At 33.5% G+C, this 18,957-nt stretch overlaps 1 protein-coding gene across 2 annotated transcripts in view; it reads left to right on the plus strand.

The window, feature by feature from the left end:
- Positions 1-13,289: 13,289 nt before the first annotated feature.
- The window catches only part of LOC310735413 (protein kinase C-binding protein NELL1-like), a 275,873-nt gene continuing 270,205 nt past the window's right edge, over positions 13,290-18,957 (plus strand). Inside the window, exons 1-2 of one of the 2 annotated variants that reach the window (XM_083558150.1) lie at positions 13,290-13,476; positions 14,083-14,205. In XM_083558150.1, coding sequence (XP_083414276.1) covers positions 13,428-13,476; positions 14,083-14,205 — 172 coding nt within the window. In that variant the 5' untranslated portion in view covers positions 13,290-13,427. The remainder of the gene's footprint in view (positions 13,477-14,082; positions 14,206-18,957) is intronic. The other variant, XM_083558151.1, reaches the window with a different exon arrangement.

An 18,957-nucleotide genomic window follows, 5' to 3' on the forward strand; every position in this document is an offset into this window, starting at 1 on the left:
TGATCTTCTCAGCTGTCCTCACTATCCTCTGTAGGGTCTTGCGGTCCGAGACGGTGCAGTTCCCAAACCAGGCAGTGATGCAGCTGCTCAAGATGCTCTCAATGGTCCCTCTGTAGAACGCCTTAAGGCGTATCATCACCATTTTTATTAAAGTCTGTAGCTAGTACATGCATTCAGTATTACTGCAAATAATATATGAGCAAGCAAAACAACGATTACTACATTTATTTAAGAATGATTAAGTTCTTCTCAAGCAATTGAGAAGGAAGAAAAGTGAAGGATAAACGTGGTTATTTCCTTTCAGAAGAATACACATTTATGTGGAAAATAAATCGTGGCTGTGAATGTAAAGACATGAGTAAGTAAATTTTTTTATTTGATTTGTACACATAAAGTCATACAGTTAATGTGGAGAGGCACAGGATGACAGTGAGTGAAGCTTTTTTAAATTTTAATATGACTGTAACGAACATCCGCAATTAAAACTCTTCAATCAAAAAAAATTTCAGTCAAACGCAATTAAATACTCTTTGCTGGGCCTTTACACACGAATTCACACTCATCAACTCTGACTGGTAAAAAAAACTCCCAGTTTTCAATTGCAATAGGTTTTTCGGTTGTGTTTCTTTAGAACCCTTGTTGAGTTACAGAGATTTGGATCAGGAGTAAAAAATAAATTTCCAACCTTTCCAACTGCAACTTCTGTAAAGAAAAACTTTTTCAGTAAAAATATTTACTGTTAGATTTTTATTGTAAAATATGCTTTCATATTTGCTTTGTTATATACAGTAAATGTTAAATGTTTTGTGAAAAATTATTTAGCATGTAGATTTAAAGTATCAAGACAAATAAAAGTATGGGGTAAACAGTAAGAAGCAGTGCCACTAATTTAGCAAAACTATCAACAGTTCTGATTTATCTTGCCATCTCAGTTGCAGCCAGCAGACAGTCATAATACTCTAATGTCCATTCTTGTAAGCCTTATAAATGCCCTGCATGACAGTGTTTTGCTTCTTTTGCTACGGATCAGATGACATGAAGGAGATCCACATGTTCTCCAGGTTTATCCTGAACATGTATAAAGTATGCTTTCTCTATTCATAAATTTCATATTACTATGCTGTTTACACTCAACTCATCCTTTCCTGTCCTCCTACTGACAACCATTTTTTATTTTCACATACTGTATACGGATAAAATCTAACTAAGCAAGGCAACTTTTTACCTAAAACAAAAACCCAGAACGATTTAGCTTTAATAGATCTTTGGAGATGCATTCCAATCCTGGTTCATGAAGGACTAATTTACAATATCTCCACAAAAACCATCAGGACCTTGTTTTGCATCAAAATTGATCTAATGCTTTTTGCTCCTGTTAGGTGTTTCTGCAATTGCCATCTTACCCTTGTAACTTATCCAGAATATAGCAGCAAGTTTTAGTCTTAGCAGATTAATTCATTTATATTTAATATAAATTAATTAAAGAATAATTATAAACTTGAATCAGACCTGCAAAATTAAGTATATACTTTTACTTTCCTTGGTTCCTGACTTTTCTGACACCCTGTATTAATTTGTATTGACTTGATATCATGATAATCATATCTAATATAAATATACAGTATATGTATAGTAATCTCAAATAATGAAAAGTAAAGATATCACAATGCAGAGTTCGTTTATATATCAGTTAACCAGTCAAATATTCTGATTATTATTTTAATTGTGTACAATAAAATGTGGTTGTTTATTGAAGCCATACACTTTTAATTCCTGAACTGGAATTATTTACTGGTTTTAGGTCATTGAGGTTTCAGTCAAAAACATTAAATTCAAGTAAACAGGCAAACAGATCATTCTAAGAGAAATAAAACCTGATAATTATAGTAATGACAGTAGTTGTCAACAACAGCAAAAACACAAACTTGGTCAATTACAATCCCGAGAATTTATTACAGGGATTCAATTCTGTACTGGAGATATTTGTATTTTGCATCAATTTGATGCTAGATATTCTTTTATTTTGCTTATGTTTCTTTTTCTTCTTTCCTATGTTTTTGAAGGACGACATTAATCATTTCCAGAGGTAGTGGCAAACTCAAGTTAAACCATTGATTCCTTTGGGTGTCATTATAACCCAGGTGATGATGTGAGGCTGGTGTGTTTAACCTTGGTAATGTGAAAATGTCCTTAAAGCTCATTCCCCTCACTCTGATGCTTCTTTAAAAGTCACTGGGAGTCACTGCTAAAGGGCCAAAAACCTGAAACAGTAATTTGAATCTGTTTAGACTGAACAGATTACCTGAAGATGATATTTCCAATTGAGTTTTGTACTACATTACATGAAACTAATTCTGCCAGCTGTTCAATATCAGTATCTATAAGTTTTATTTCCAGATGTCAAGATTTGTATGTTCATATGGAAGCACTTTGAAGGATTATTGAAGCTGCTATCCAACCAGAGAAGGACGCAAAATAAAAATTTATTAAAGAGTGCATCCACCAGAATGACCCCATTTTAGGATTTTTCTCTTTAGGAAAACAATCTGATGAATGAAAAAAAAAGTATAGGCAAGGGCACCTGTTTATATGCACCTCCTTTTAGCCATTAGAAAATATCAGATTACCTCAGCTGAACCTAAGAAAAGTCTAGATCTTGAATGAACTTAGACCCAGAGGAAGCCTCATGGGTGGCGTTTGAGAGCATGTTTGATTTATTTAATTAAATTTATTAAAATTGTATTTGTAGAGTGCTTTTAACAATGGTCCAGCTTTATAGATATGGATAAATTATTCATATAAATGTAAGCATCATAAGTTAATTACTATAAGTTTGAACAAGCTAATTTTAACAGTGACAAGAAAAAACAGCTTGAGATGGTATGAGGAAGTAACTTTGAGAGGAACCACACTCCACAGTGAACCCATCCTCATTTGGGTGACACCAAAAGTGAATTAATTATTGTTTCATAATTTTTTAGATGAACATTTGTTGTACATGAAGTGGAATCCAAATTTCACTGGTACATCTCTAGATGGTTTGGGACGTTTGCTGGTTCGGCATCTACTTCTTTGAAGGTCCAAAATCTTAATAAGTGGGACACAACTGGGCTATCATTCTGGACTAACTGTAACTTGTTTAATAATGATGCAGGACATCCATCTGGTAATGCATTACAATAGTCCAGTCTGAAGGTCATGAATGCATGGATGAGCTTTTTCTGCATCAGATATAGACAACATGTTTCTTAGCTTAGCAATAATTCTAAGGTGGAAGAAGGCTGTTTTTGTAGGTGATATGACTTTCAAAAGACAAGTTGCTGTCTAAAATAACTCCCAGGTCTTTTTTAAATGCAAGTTGCATTACCAGAGCTTCTGTGTACTGATTTTTGGGTCGATCAGCAAAATATCAGAACTAAAATCTTATCAGAATTTAACAATAGAAAGTTTTGAGTCATCCAATCATTTAATTCTTTCAGTTGATTCAGTTATCCTGGTCAAATGTTTCGTCTGGTTTTGATGAGATATATAGTTGGGTATTATCTGCATAACAGTGGATAGCAAAGGAAGCATATATATTGTGTAAAGCAGGGGTTCTAGAACTGAACCTTGTGGCACCCTATATTTAAGTTGGATTAACCTGGATAGTTCTCGATTTAAATCTACAAAATAGTAACAATCAGACAGGTAGGATTTAAAGTAGCTTAATGCCTGTCCCTGAATGCTGATCTAATTCTGTAAGCGATCCAGGAGAAAGTCATGATCTATACTGTCGAATGCAGCACTAAGATCTAGTAAAACCAACAGAGATGTAGCCTTGGTCTGAAGCTAAAAACAGGTCATTTGTAATTTTAAATAAAACAGTTTTTGTGCTATGAAGGGGCCTGAAACCTGACTGAAACTCTTCAAAGATATTGTTTTCTTTTAAGAAGGAATATAACTGGGCAGTTACAATATTTTCTAAAATCTTAGACATAAACAGAAGATTTGAAATGGGTCTGTAATTTGATAGTCCATTTGGATCCAAATTAGGTTTCTTATTGAGGGGTGTAATAACTGCCAACTTGAGGGGTTTAGGGACGTGACCTAAAGATAGTGAGGAGTTAATAATATTGAGAAGAGGCTCTCCAGTTGCATGTCACACATCTTTCAGTTGTTTACATGGAATGGGATCGAACAAAGATGTTGTTGATTTGGTTTTGGTAATAACGTCATACAGATCTTCCTGTCCTATACTTGTAAAGCAGTGTAATTGTAATTGTTAAGCTTTAGGTGAGACTGGATCATGAGATGCTGTCGGAGGTTAAACCTTCACAATTTTGTTTCTAATACTTAAATTTTTTTTGTGAAGAAAATCATAAAGTCCCCACTACTAAACTGTGATAAATCAGATCTTTTCAGATCTGATTTGTTTAAAAGGAACCTGCGAACGTTTTGGTTGTTTTCCATAATTTTTTTTAGGTGCTCGGTGCTCATCCCTAGCTGTGTTTAGCGCCTTTAGCTGAGCTACAGCTACAAATATCCATGAAATCTTCTCCGTGGGATATTATTTAGTCTAATGTGTGATTAAAACGATGATTTGGTCCAGTGATGTTTAGTTTAACCCCAAAAGAGTTTAGTAAGTCCACAAATGATATTCCTAGGGCATTATTTGCATTATCTACGTGAATATTAAAATCTTCTACAAGCAGCACTTTATCAAAATTGACCAAGAGGGATATCAATTTTATTAATATGAAGTTTATTTTTTAGTATATACTATCATTTCTATTTAAATATTCATTAATTATTAAATTAAAAATAACTTTTTATTTGTATGTATAATGTTTTTGAATAATTATTTGGGTGAACATGCAGTGTACTTATACAGAATAAACCTTTTGTAGTTATTAGGGTCCTCACAGTTTGTTCAATCCTACTACAGTGATTATATAACAGTCATAAATTGTAAAACAAAATCTTTTAAAATGTGCTAAAGGATTCCCTATTTAGAGACTGATTATACGAAATGTACTCTATTAATATTTAAATATTGTCTATTATTTATATCATATAATCATCAAGCGTGCAAAGAAGCACAAATGAAACAAAAACACCAAATAATTCATAGCAATGTGTCCATTTCTGTCTGTGTTGCAGATATCTGCTCTGTCATGGGATCTGTCCCAGCATGGTACTGTGCAGCTACAGAAAATCATCCAAAAAAATATGTATTCTAAAAACTGTACATAAAAATAGTAACCCCAAATAAACTATTATAAACATTGTATTCTATAGTCAATTACATATAGAAAAAGGTTTGACCATATATAGCAACAACACTAATTGCATCATAGATGTGTTTTAAAAATACATTTTTTGTGATTTTAATAGTTACTAAGAGACAGGTACCTAGAGAAAGTGCAGCAGGGTAGATGTACTTCTAAAAAACCCGTAGAATCCCAGAGGTAACACACACACACACACACACACACACACACACACACACACACACACACACACACACACACACACACACAACACAAAATTCTGTAAAAAACAAAAAACTGTGTGTTTTCAGCATTCATAAATGTAATATATTTACAAGCAACCTTGCCAAAAGTATTTGTGAATTAATGTTAGTTTGTCTTCTACAGCTATCTACAGAAGGTGAGTTCTGGTGGGATGAGTGTTTTGAATTTCCCTCCATCCAACACTTGAATCACATTGAAACTTGACTCTCTGTTCAGATTTTTGTATCTTGATACATACCAACTTAATATATAAGTGTCATGTGGTCCTCTTGTTTTTTGTTGTAGTCTGCATAAGCAGGCTGTGACAAATAGAAGCTCATTCATTTTATTTTCAACCAATATTATTGTGTATATGTCTCAAGTCTTGTACTTTGCTCGTGTTAGAATGTATGAACATTTTGACATTGTAATGGCCATAGAGAAATCAAATGGTGTTTCTAATAAACTATAACACAGTGATCTGTTGTTGTATGGTTCAATACAATTTCACCTCTTCTATTTACCTGAACTATATTGTTCCTTAGGTAGGGCGTTTTTTTTTGTATGTTGTCTATGTGGCTAGAATAGTTGTCTTAGGAACACTTCTACTTAATTTGTATGGACAATAGGCCCTCTCAAAATTAAATGTGTTCTGGGTGCATAATTACCCATTGCTAATACACAAACAAAGAAGGAACCATTCTTCATCCAGATACCAACAAGACTTTTTAAGAGACCAAGATGTAGATCCCATATAAAAGTCTTTTTTAAATAAATCTTTTAAGACAATGTTGAACAAATTCTAGGGAGTTGGAGGAAAATGGTTTGTTACTGAAAAATGGGCCTTAGTTGTGGATAATGTGTGTGTAAATCAAGTAACTCAAGTTCTGGCACCAAGGTGACAGAGCAAACTTTCCGTTGATGTCTTTATCAGTCTTCAAATGGCTTTTTTTTTTCAGAGCTTCTTAAATTAGTATATAAATATATATAAAATATAAATAACTTTAGAAAAATCATTCTTTCTAACAATTTTTTACCAACACAGTTTAGATGTAGTTTTAGATGTATTTATTGATTAGATGTATTTATTGATGGAGACTTTAAAGCACTATACAAGTCACTCTTAATAAGGTCTTAAATAAGGCCTTAAATAATCCTAAATAAGGTGCCAAACTGTAAATATCATATACATGGTAGTCAACATTCGTTGAATAATATGTGTGAAGCTTCCTGTTATTCAGCAATACAAACTGATTAAAGGGATTGATTTCATGTCACGACCATATGCTTAGCCAGAGAGACAATGTCAGGTCAAGTATAACATTTCTACTGCTTATTACCCATAGTCATAGGGAGCTCCGATGTGCTTCTACCCTACTCTCAAGTCATTGTAGATTTCATAGTGGTCTGAGCTCTGACATGATTGGGATACATTTTTGCCATATCTTTTGTTGTTTGCTTTTCATGAAGTGGTTAAAGTTAGTTTAGGACAAATTAACAGTTTTTTTGGGCAAGCAGTTTGTGGTCCATTAACCATGCTCAAGGATCAGTGCGACACTGAAGAGCCTCCAGCCAATGTTCTAAATTATGTTAATGAATTTCAGATTCATTTGTTTCATATCTGAAGCTGCTGCATTTAAGAATCTTGAGACTGCAAAAGAAAATAAACACACTTCTGTTATAAGGCCAAACATTGTCAGTTTGAAGTAGGTGATCAAGTTTTAGATTTGTTACCTATAGTTAGCTGTACATCCCAACCTCAAGTGTACCTGTTATACACAAGAAAGTACAATATTGTCATATGAACGTTAAAAAACTTTTTTTTCTCCACACTCTTTTAAATTGGGAATTGGATGTTAACAGTGATTTAGTAGTGGTTAATTCTGACAGACAAATTATGAAGCCTACCATAACTGTAAAGGTAAAAATACTGTACTGTAAATGTCTCTCAGAACTTGTTCTTACTTATTTGGATAATTCTTCCTATTTTAGCTTAGAAAACAAATTAAAACCCTTGCAGGACACTTGAAGTTCATACTTACTTAAACTAATTCTCATTATTCTCAGTTTTTAGTTATACTAATTGATTGTGGAGATGCTAAACCTATTAAACAAACTTCTATCATATTTTTGGGGAGAAGCACAAGTGGATAGACAAGGCAGCCATGTTTGAAAATAGTCTAGCAGGATAAACATACCTAAACCTAGTGACTCTTACAACAGACCTCCCTAAGCAGAGTGGTTGGTCAATGGAGATAAGTCTGTTAACATCTATCAGTGCCAACAAAAAAATAATAATTAATAAGATTTCTGGGGCTGTTAGGTGACTCTAGTACTTTCTATAACTTTTCTACACTGGTGGCTCCAGTGACTGGCCTGTAAAAGGAAACTACAAAGTTTGATAGGCCATGACATTATCACCTGTATTGTATATGTAGTACATTATAGTGAAGGCTAAAAAGGCTAGGTATACAACTTGTAACTGCTTCCGGTGCTGCCTTGCTTTGTTGCCACATGCTTAACTTAGTCAAAACCACATTTTTTTAAATTATTGTTTACACTCTAAATTGTGTTCCCATTTGCTTATCTATAAAACCTGTCTGTTTCTTTTAATACACTTCCATGCATTTTTAGAAGTTCATTCTTCACCAACCTTTGCAAGGTTTTACAATCCCAGTGTGTCAGGGGCATACTGTAAATCTCCATACAATAATTGAGGCTGATACAATTTGCATCTCGATGCATAGCCAACATTAAAGATACATATGAAGCAGCTATCTATGTGATGCGATACTATTCACCCCGATTACAACACAGTGCAATTGAATGTAATATGATGCATGGAAAACAAATTAACGTTTTATTTCTTTTGTTCAGACAGACAGCAAATCATACATTTATTTATGTCTTCTAACACATGACCCTTTGAAGTGAAACAAAAAGTCCTTTGTAGTGAAAAAAAAAGAAAAGTCAATTAAACCAGATTTCTTTTTCTGTTCTGTCTTCAGGAAGAATTCTATGTGACTTTTAGGACATGCCCCAGTCTCTGTAGTGTTTACATAGCAGCAGTGGTGCTGAGAGAACTCGCTTGAGAAACAGTTTAGTAAGGAGAAATCAATTTACATACAAAAAATTGGTTAGATTTTATTGGTCACTTTCTAAATAATTAATTTATTCTAATCATTGACTAATATTTATACATTAATAAATCGTTTTTTACTGATGTAAAAACGATAAAAAAAACGATGCATCACAATACAACAGTCAGTCTGTATCCAGTGCATCACACCTTTAACTTTTAGGCCAATGCACTGATGTGAATCGTTGAATCTTGCCATCCCTGCAGTGTGTATATATCCGTTAAGTATTCTTTGTTTTAGTGTTTGATGTGCATTAATGAAAAGCAGGCATAATGGTAATGTTTACTTGGTTAAAAGCACATGTGCAACAATGTTTGATAAAGACTTGGAGTTTGGAAAATAAACTTTAAAGAAAAGAATTTCTAATATTATTAAAAAACTGAAATTGTGTGTACAGTATTGCAGCTCACTCCAGCAACAAGCCAAACAGACACAGCTGAGCAGTTAAAAACCCCTGAAGTGCTATTTAAATTTTTGCAGGTGGAAGGAAATTGATGAGTAAAAGAAGTAGAGAGAGTTGGAGGTTGTATTGAGTCTGACAGAGGTGCCTGTGGAACTGCAACTTGCCATTGTTTGTTTCTGTTTGTGAAAGAGAGATGAAAAGCATGCAACACAACGCTATTTTAGTGACGAGGATCCAGTTGTTTCGCTGTGGGGCAACACAAAGCTTATCACTACCCTAACTGTTGGTTGAGTTCTCTGACCTGGGTTTTTTTTTTTTTATTAGTGTGAGAAAGCAAGAAACCTGATTTTGATTTCAGGGTCATATGCGTTTAAAAGTCGATGCAATTAATTGCAGCAGACGCATTGCTCATAATGATGTCATTCTTTTTTTTTTTAAATCATAAATTAATGGTTTAACCACAGCACCCATACATTGTACAATAGTAATAAGACCTGACAATCCTAGCAATGAATAAAAACAATTAAAATATTCCCCAATATTCAACTGTCCATGTGATTCCCACTGTAGCCTCAAATTCATGTTCATGTTCTGTTCAGTTTTGTCACCTAATTCTGTTAACAATTATGCAGTGGCAACAAATGAAAAACAACTTAATGACAGTTGTGGGACTGGTAGGTTACTCCAGTACTTTCTATAACTCTTCCACAGTTTTGGCTCCAGTGACTGGCCTGTAAAAGGAAACAACAAAGTTTGATAGGCATCACATTATCACATGTATGTGCAGCTCCTAATTTTTAAAAAGGCAACTATTTAATTTTTAGACATCTTTTTTTAATACTTATTTATTTTACTATTTATAAGTAGTATAATACTTATTCTTTTTTAAACACTTTTATCTTATTTATAATAAGATAAAAGTGCAGGGAATTATGTGTCCATTGGTTCTTCTATGCTTTTCTTGTGACCTCACAATGAAAAAAATATACTCATACCTGGTGTTTGAAGGCTTAATAATTCAGATTTTTTACTGAATTAGCCTTGAGCTCACTTCTGGTTTATTTATAAGTCCTAATTTTGGAGGGAGTATGTAACTACAGACCCAGGCTTAGGCAGGAAAATATATTGCTAGTAGAGAGATTTTATATACATATTACTTTTTGCATTATTGCTTTGTAAAAACTATTCCCTACATTAGTTTACTAGTAAAGTCCACTTGGCAGAGTGAATGAAAACAAATGAGTGTATTCAGACACTGATGAACACCTGCTTTTAACAAGCAGAATCACTGAAGTAAAGAACAAGAAACAAAACTACATACAATTACAACTTTAGATGAAATCAACTGAATATTAACAGGATGATTAAACACCTCCAAAAACTGGGTTTGTAAAGCACTTTTGTTATGACAAGGAAAGTCAAGTAAAATTGTAGTTTTTTGATTTTGGTAAATTGTTTAAGGTGCTTTAATCGTCACCTAATGAACTTATCTTTATGAATGTTTTCTAATTAATTTCCTTTTCTTTATGAAATATGATTTCAAGATAACTTGATAAACTATTAAAGATTTAAAAACATGTTATGCACAAATCCTACAGCATGATCCAGGCATTTATAATGACTTTTTACAAGACTGTTTCATGGTGATCAGATTAGATCTGTTTTATTTTGCTTTGTTTTTTTCCAAAAAATAATTGTAAAAGGTCAGGGTCCAAAAGCAACACTAAAGCAAAAAACTGATCTCCATTATGGTGACTTCAAGTGAAAAACACCAAAACACCAAAAACCTCAATTAGAGCTTTTAATAAGTAAATCTGGTAATGATATTTTGGGGGTTGTTTAATCACCCTCTGTTGAAATCTTGAGAGATTTCATGTGTTTTATTTTCATTTGATTTTATTCTTGGCTTTGGCTATATGTTGTTTCTCTGCTCTTGATTTAATTTACGGAAGCAAACTGTAAAAAACAAAAAACAGTAGATTACTGGCAACCTTGCTGCCAATAGTTTACCATAAAATAAAGAGAAAAAAAATAAACTAAATACTGTAAAACCTAACAGTTAAATTTCTACTGTATGTTTTGTGGGATACCATTGTGTAGTAGAGTAGAGCCTGGGTTTAAGTCAAGGACGGACAGAAAAATAATGGTGTTATGCCATATGTTGCTTTGTATAATGGCATTAACTGTGTAGGATTGAAACGGTGATAACCTCTTCACTAATTTCAGTTGTGCATGAATATGTGCTGCTATTATCTATAAGAGATTTGATTGAATTCATACTTTTCATGATTTTGCATAGTTCTGTAAGGTTTTTTATGTATTAAATAAAATACATTCTCAGTTCTAATGTGCTCACATTGTTTAATTATTATAAATATTAGTTTTTTTAAACAAATGGTAATTGGTCAGTTTAAGAACAGACAGGTTCTACAAACAAAATTTTGACAGTTTTTTATCGTTAATTTACAGCACAATTTTTTACAATGTAAAGTACCAGTTTAATCGTATTTTTTATGGTAGACAACCATAAAAAATATGGCAACCACAGCTGCTAATTTTTTACTGTAAATATTACAGGAATTGTTTTACAGTGTATATACACAGTATACTTCGAGAATTTTATGTTGAAGCAGTGATTGTAATATCACTTGTTAGTTTTGGTTCCATGCGATTAGAGAATCTGTATAGTGTTCAAAGCTGCCAATAATCAATGTAGTTAAATGCAATAAAAACTTGTGCACAAAAAAATATTGTCACTGTGGACCTACCAGATTTTAGTGGTCTTATTTAACAGTTTATTAATGCTTTCACACCTAACTCAATTACATTTTATTTTTGTGAATTTGCACTCAATGTCTGAAAAATGTTTTTATCTGCTGGCGTTTTTGCATGCCTTTGCAATATACAGTCCCTGACAAAAGTCTTGTCGCTTGTGTACAAATTGACCTGAAGTGCCGCTGAAATATATTTCTAATCAAGATTTTTTTTACAAGAAATGGTTCATTTTAATCCCAACATCTTTTGTAATAATGTTTCAGTGCAAAACGAAACTGTCAAAAAGTATATTATATTAAGGATATTATTGCTTTCTTTCTATTATATGATTAAATGTAAAATTTTTCAGCTGTAAAATATACTACCTCTAAACTCTCAATTTCCATCATAAACATAAAATATCAATAGGACCTGATCGGATACTTGAATGTATGGGTATTTTTTTATTAAAGAAAAAGAACAAATGTATTACTTATAAAGAACAAACTTATTAATGCTTTTTCACCACATTATCTGTGTAAAGCTGCTTTGAGACAATGTCCATTGTTAAAAGTGCTATGCAAATAAAAATGAATTGAATTAAATTGAATAAGATCCTCTATAACCATGCCATGGCCATTACAGGTTGCAGGCGTTCAGATGCTTTATCCATGATAGAATCAATTTAATGCAATTCAATTCAATTTATTTTTTATTTGTATAATGCTTCTAACAATGGGCATTGTCTTAAAGCAGCTTTACACATATAAAGCGGTTATAAAAGTATGTAAAAGTTTGTTCCTTATAATTGTAAGTTTGTCTCTAATAAGCGAGCCAGTACCCAACTGTGGCAAAGAAAAAACTCTCTGAGATTGCATGAGGAAGAAACCTTAAGAGGAACCGGACTTAAAAGGGAATCCATCATCATCTGGATCAAAATCATGATGGAACTTGAAATTCTGAATCTCTGTTTTTTGAATCGACATGATTTTTACCTTGTGTTCATGCTAATCAGATACTCGCATGAATTTACAGGTGTTTTTATTAAAGTGCCCGGCGAATGCAGATGACCCATATAGGTTTACATTAAATGCACAATGCACAATTTTAATCCACAGTTTGAAATGTTTAAGTCTTTAAATAATGCCTATTTTTTCCCATAGTGTTGAAATGCAAGCAAATTGGAATGAAATAGATATAAGAGGTTACTGCCATCTGTGCTATTCACTGGGCAAACTCGGTCTGGACTCTGTGTGATTAGGGATAAATCTGCGTATTCTCTGTTTAAAAGGGACTCAAAGAGTAATTCTGCCAAATGACACTGACCGTCAGAAAGCCAGTTGCATTCCAGCCCTATTCAAATTGCTAATTGACTAAAAAGCAATTACATTCGCCAACAGACTTTAGGAGACCTTAAGTCCCGCCTTTGTCTCTGTTTTGATTGGTTGTTACTTTCGACGTTCCAGCCAATCACATTGCAGAATCGCCTGGCGAAGCCGTTTGGGTGATAAAACTCCCGCGAGCTCCGCTGCTTGCGCTCCAGAGTCTCACGGCTGCAGCTCGGAGCAGCATCAGGTCCGGGTCAGGATTCTTATATTTTTTTGACGTTTACTGCAGGAGGATCAAATTTCAAGAAAAATGGCTTTTATGGCACTTATTTTTCCGGTTCTGATCGCGGGTACAGCAGGTAAGGATGTACATATGGCTGAGATACAACATTGAAGGTATTTGCATGGAGGAGAAGAACAGTGCGAGAGTTGAGCGCGAGGCAGCGCTTTTTGGGCGGCTGCTTTCTCCGGGTTATAGACCACAAATGTTCATCATCATCATCATTATCATCATTATCATCATCATTATCATCAGCAGCAGCATCCGCATCTTTTGTAGTCTGGGTCGAAAAAAACAAAAAACAAATAATAACGGAATGTAGTGCTTTAATCCCGGTTTATCACAGTTACACGATTAGTTTGTAAAGAAACAAGGTGTCATAATAATGAATACAAAGGGTTGTTTGAATTTATATCTATTATATAATATTATATAATATTATTTATATATTAATACAATTTAATATTGTCTAATCAACATATCTATTTTCCCCTAAAAGAGTTACATTACATTTCTTTTTTAACAAAAACTGTAAAAGTTGATATTGTGACCACAAAACTTTAACACTTGTTTAATTTAATGTTAAACTGGTATTTCTCTCTCTCTCTCTCTCTCTCTCTCTCTCTCTCTCTCTCTCTCTCTCTCTCTCTCTCTCTCTCTCTCTCTCTCTCTCTGTCTCTCCTAGTGTTTGGATTAGATGCTGATTTACAGATTGATCTGATCAGAGAGTTGGATTTGGCCAATGCTACACATGGAATAAACCCAACTGCAGGTTTTCACAACAGCAGCCAAGCCTTTCTCTTTCGAGGTAAAACAAACAAACAAAATACACCTCTTTCACTGTGATCTTGAGTGTAAAATAAAATGCGTAAAAAATGAATAGGAGCCAAGATGATGGGATGTTTTGGATGTTGGTATAATCAGATGGAGAGGCCTGAGGAGAAAAAGATTTGTTTAGTGAACCCTCAAAGTGAATGTGAGATTGAATGACTCGTGAAAGATTTGACTTCTTTGAGTTATTACCTGGAAATGCATGTGTTATACATGTCACTATTAATATGCTTTAAAACTATGCAATGTGTCATGTTTTATAAGCACATGTCTTAAATAATCAGTGCCCAAACTGCAGACTCAAACTGCATAGGCAACATGTTCTACTGTAAGACCATTTAATAAAACATGACATAACCTAGTATGTCTACATGTATAGTTTCTTGAAAATGACATTAAATGAATGAATATTGGTAAAACAGAGCTATGCATAAATGCTGACTATATTTATATGCTTTGATGTGCGTCTACATAACTAAGAGAGTTTAGAAGTTTTTCGTTTAGGGAAGCAAATATCCCCACTGGTATGAAACAATCACACCATCTGTTTATCTGATCAGTCTCAGTTGTTATACAACAAATGCTTCTAAAAATCTGCTGCTGAATTTTGTATTGTTGTGTGAATCAACAGGTTAAAATTTTTTAATGGGATCACATAATGTTGGTTAGTGCTCTGTTTATACGTATATAGCGGTTATCTAAAAAAGACTTTTCCCAGTAATGGCTTAGACAGCAGACATAACCTTTAGGCTTGGTCGACATGGTAACGCTAAAATAATTTTGATCCATTTATTAGTGGTACCGGTACTGGTGGAGGTGCTTGCGGACAGTACAGCTAGCTCAACCATATTCACAACTCTCCAACATCATGAAAAGTTATGCTAATATAAAGCAAGTGTTTTTTATTATATCTAGATTTAGTGTTTTATTAAACATCCAGCACTATGTAAGCAAGTTCAAAGTGATGTAAAATGAGAACTGTCTGGATTTGGCTTGATATTTTATTGAGCTCATTTGATTGATATCTTTATGATTTATATCTTAGGCTTGGGATGATTGACATAATTTTTGGGAAACGACAATATATTCCATATGTCAATTCGGAAAATGTAGTGTTGGCATCTTTAAGCACAACAAAAAGAAATGTTTTTTTTTTGCATTTTATCATGTTTTGTATTCCTTTTGTATCTTTCCTTTATGCATCTTAGCTTCACTGTAGAACAATAAAATAAGCATCTAACTACTTTTCACCACAACCACATGCATGTTTAGTTTATACAATTCAATTTAAATTTTATAATAAACTTTGTTACAACCAATAAAACAGTTCAGATGGTTTAATTCTGCAAGCAATCCTAACTTTTTGAAAGGTAATTAAGCCAAACCCCCCCCCCCCCTGCCCCCCACACACACACCAAAAAAGAAAAAAGAAAATTTAATAAACTGATTCTAGTACACTGCAAAATCTTAATCTTTAACACAGTCACAATATCTGCCAGTTTCAGATACCCAGGCTAGTCAATTGTTCACTCTTGTTTATTACACTCAAAGGACCAACACTGTTTTCCCCATTGACAAAAAGCATTGTTAAACATCAGGAGGATTTTTGCTCGTTGTCTTTTTGCTGCATTGTTGTTCTCTAATTGCCAACTATGAGACTATGAAACCTTTATGTGTTTAATTGCATCGAAGATGCAAATTTTGCTGAGTGTTTAATTCATTGATAACAGGAGATGACTGAATTTTATTAAACAGAGATAAACAGATGGTTGCCTGCAAACTAGGAAATTGCTTTGCATTGATAATTTTGCTGCTTTGCAGGTGACAATTTTTTAAAAGTGTAGTTCTTTTTATTACTGTTGTTCTTTTCTATTTTTTCATATGGCAGTTTAAGAATAATGCGATTTCCTGAAATAGCTGAACCAGATAATTAAATATAAACCTAATAGGGGTCAGTTTTAAAGCTGACATAATTGTGCTTACAAATGTACTATATATATTTATATTGCATGATTGTCCTTTATGAATTTTGTGACATCCCTAAAGAAAAGAACTTAAGATAATTACCCTTTATCATTTACCCAGTATAAACCAAAGCAATTTATTTAGTTTTTTACATTTTAAGAATTGATTTTAGGAATACTGATAAAAGATTTGGCAAAAATGTCTTGAGGAGCTGATAAATCTCTTTAATTTACTGTCATTTGTGATTGGCTACAATGGTGGAATTGCACCGAAAATTCTTGTATGGCTAATTGAAAACTTCAGGACTCATGTTCTCCTCTGATCTCCTCTGTTCTCTGGAAAGGTTGACTGCTGTCAGAGCCTCTACAGCTGGATCCATAAATAAAAAATGAGCAGTGTGATGAGTTTTTTTGCTCTTGGGGACTGGATTCAGGCCACCGCGCTTGATGGCTTTGTGTGCATGGAAGAGAATCTCGTTCTCTTGAGTTGACACGAGTCAGGTTAGCTTCACTACTTGTGAAATGAAGTCCGGTGTGACCCTTCAGGTCTTGTTTTTTAAGATACAAGCGTCTGATAATTATCATACGATGTGATAATTATTGTTGGGTTCGACATTTTAAAGGTCTAATTATGGAAATTGATAGCTTTTTTTAACATTTATAATGAAAGGGTTGGGCAATATGGGAAGTGTATAAAACAGAAATATATTAAATAATACAAAATCTATGACTGTTATTGTTTTATTATTATTCAACATCTAAGAAAGGTGACACCCCGCAATGTTTTCGGGTTATGTCTTATTTTCAGGGAGTATTTGCAAAGGTTCAAATAAAAACACATAACCATTATAAACCTTTATAAATAGTTTTTACTAAGATAAACTGTCATATGTCTTGTGATATTAAGTAAGACTTAATTAATTTTTACTATGTGAACAAAGAAAAAGGATGGATTTCTCTTTAGTTACTGCTCAATACATGGTTATCATGGTATGAAAATCTGGGTTATAGTTACTCACAATATTGCAATATTCCAAGCAAAATGTGTTTTTAATGAGGGTAACTGCTTCACATGTAAATGGAAATGTTGGATTAATTGCCTTGGGATAAGGCATCAACTGTATATTCAGGATATTACCATACCAATGCACAGGCAGTAGCATTCATCAGGCCCTGATTTGCACTAAATATAGCTCAATATTTCTGGCTCATTTTACCTGCATACTCATTTGGGAGTTTAGGTTATATGAACCAGAAGAAAGAAATATAAAAATAAAAAAGTGTCTTGATACAAATGCATTATTAATGAGGCCAAATGATGTTCTGTGACCTGTATAATTCTTTAGGTCTAGGATTCTGGGATTATTTCTGTTTGTTTTAAATACCATACTTTAAATACCATACTAAACAGTGTAATCACCCAGAACTTCCACCATTTAAGTTGAAAGGAAAGTAGATAAGGAGCATAATAATATTACCAGTGTAACAGTCAAGAAAGTGTTGCAATTGCTAAATCTTGAATCTTTGTTATATGAATATGACACGATGGATGAGAATTTCACCTTTCATTCCTGATATTTACATCTAAAGTGTTTACTTGGCCCATTTTCTTTGAACCCACAATTGTGTATCTCTACTATATATCTTGTATGTTTTGTTCAAGCTTATTTAGGGGATACATATCAGCCTTAGGGTGCTTAGGCGCTAAGTTTCCTATATGCTCTAGGATGTTTGCTTTCCTGTCCATACACCAATAAACAGCAAACAGCCTACATAAAGCAAGGACTAAGGATATGAACCACAATGTGAAACAAGACAAAAAACAATCGAGTGAAATAAAAACACTAGCTGTTGTGTGCAGCCACAAAGTTCTGTTTCTGGTTCAGATGCACACAGAAACAAAACATTCAAACTTCATCAACGTCATTCTCTCTCTCCCTTTCTCTCTCTCTGTCGCTTTCTCTTTTTTTGTCTGTTGGACTTCAGGAGTGGCTGCAGCTTTTCTTGTTCATCGTTCCACCATCTTCTTTGTCAACTTCTTTTTTTCCTTTAAGCACTTATCTTATTATATCTCATGAACAATAAGTCATACTACAATTTTTGCCCCAACCACTGGGTTCTGCCACAAAAACAAAGCTTTGCCTATTTGGATTTAAGCTAATTTGCATATTATGCAAAGCATACTGTTGTGAAATACTTCAAGGATGGAACACATGATGAATTTCATGGATTTGTATAAAAGACTGACATGACTTAGGATGTTTGCAAATGTTGGACTATGGGAAACTTGACTGGTATTTCCACCTTTGAGAAACCATGCATGCCTCATGTGTATGGCCTCAAGTGGTTACTGTCTGGAGCTGTTCATGTTTTCACACTCACAAATGAGCTTTTGGGGAGATCTTTGCTGTTGTTGTGATTTCCCTAACCTTATGTCCTGTCACTGACAGAAAAAGTGGAGGAGAACGCTGTAGTAATAATTCTAATAGCTAAGAGGATTTTTTTTTTAATGGAATAAAAAAATAGGTAGTTAATTACTGTAGTAACAATGAAATAACTAAATATGTTTCACACATTTGGTATGTTTTCAATTGTAAAACATAAAAATATTTTGAATCCAGAACTTTCAATACATTCAACTCTTTATTTTAGATTAATATTGTTTTTTTTTCTCTGATCAACTCACATTACACATGATAATGGCTGGGGTGAATCCACCAGGGTTCCTTTCACAACCAAAGCTTATTAATAAATGATGAGAATAT

The sequence above is a fragment of the Silurus aristotelis genome (assembly GCF_946808225.1).
Source record: "Silurus aristotelis genome assembly, chromosome: 13".
In the NCBI taxonomy this organism is placed as follows: Eukaryota; Metazoa; Chordata; class Actinopteri; order Siluriformes; family Siluridae; genus Silurus; species Silurus aristotelis.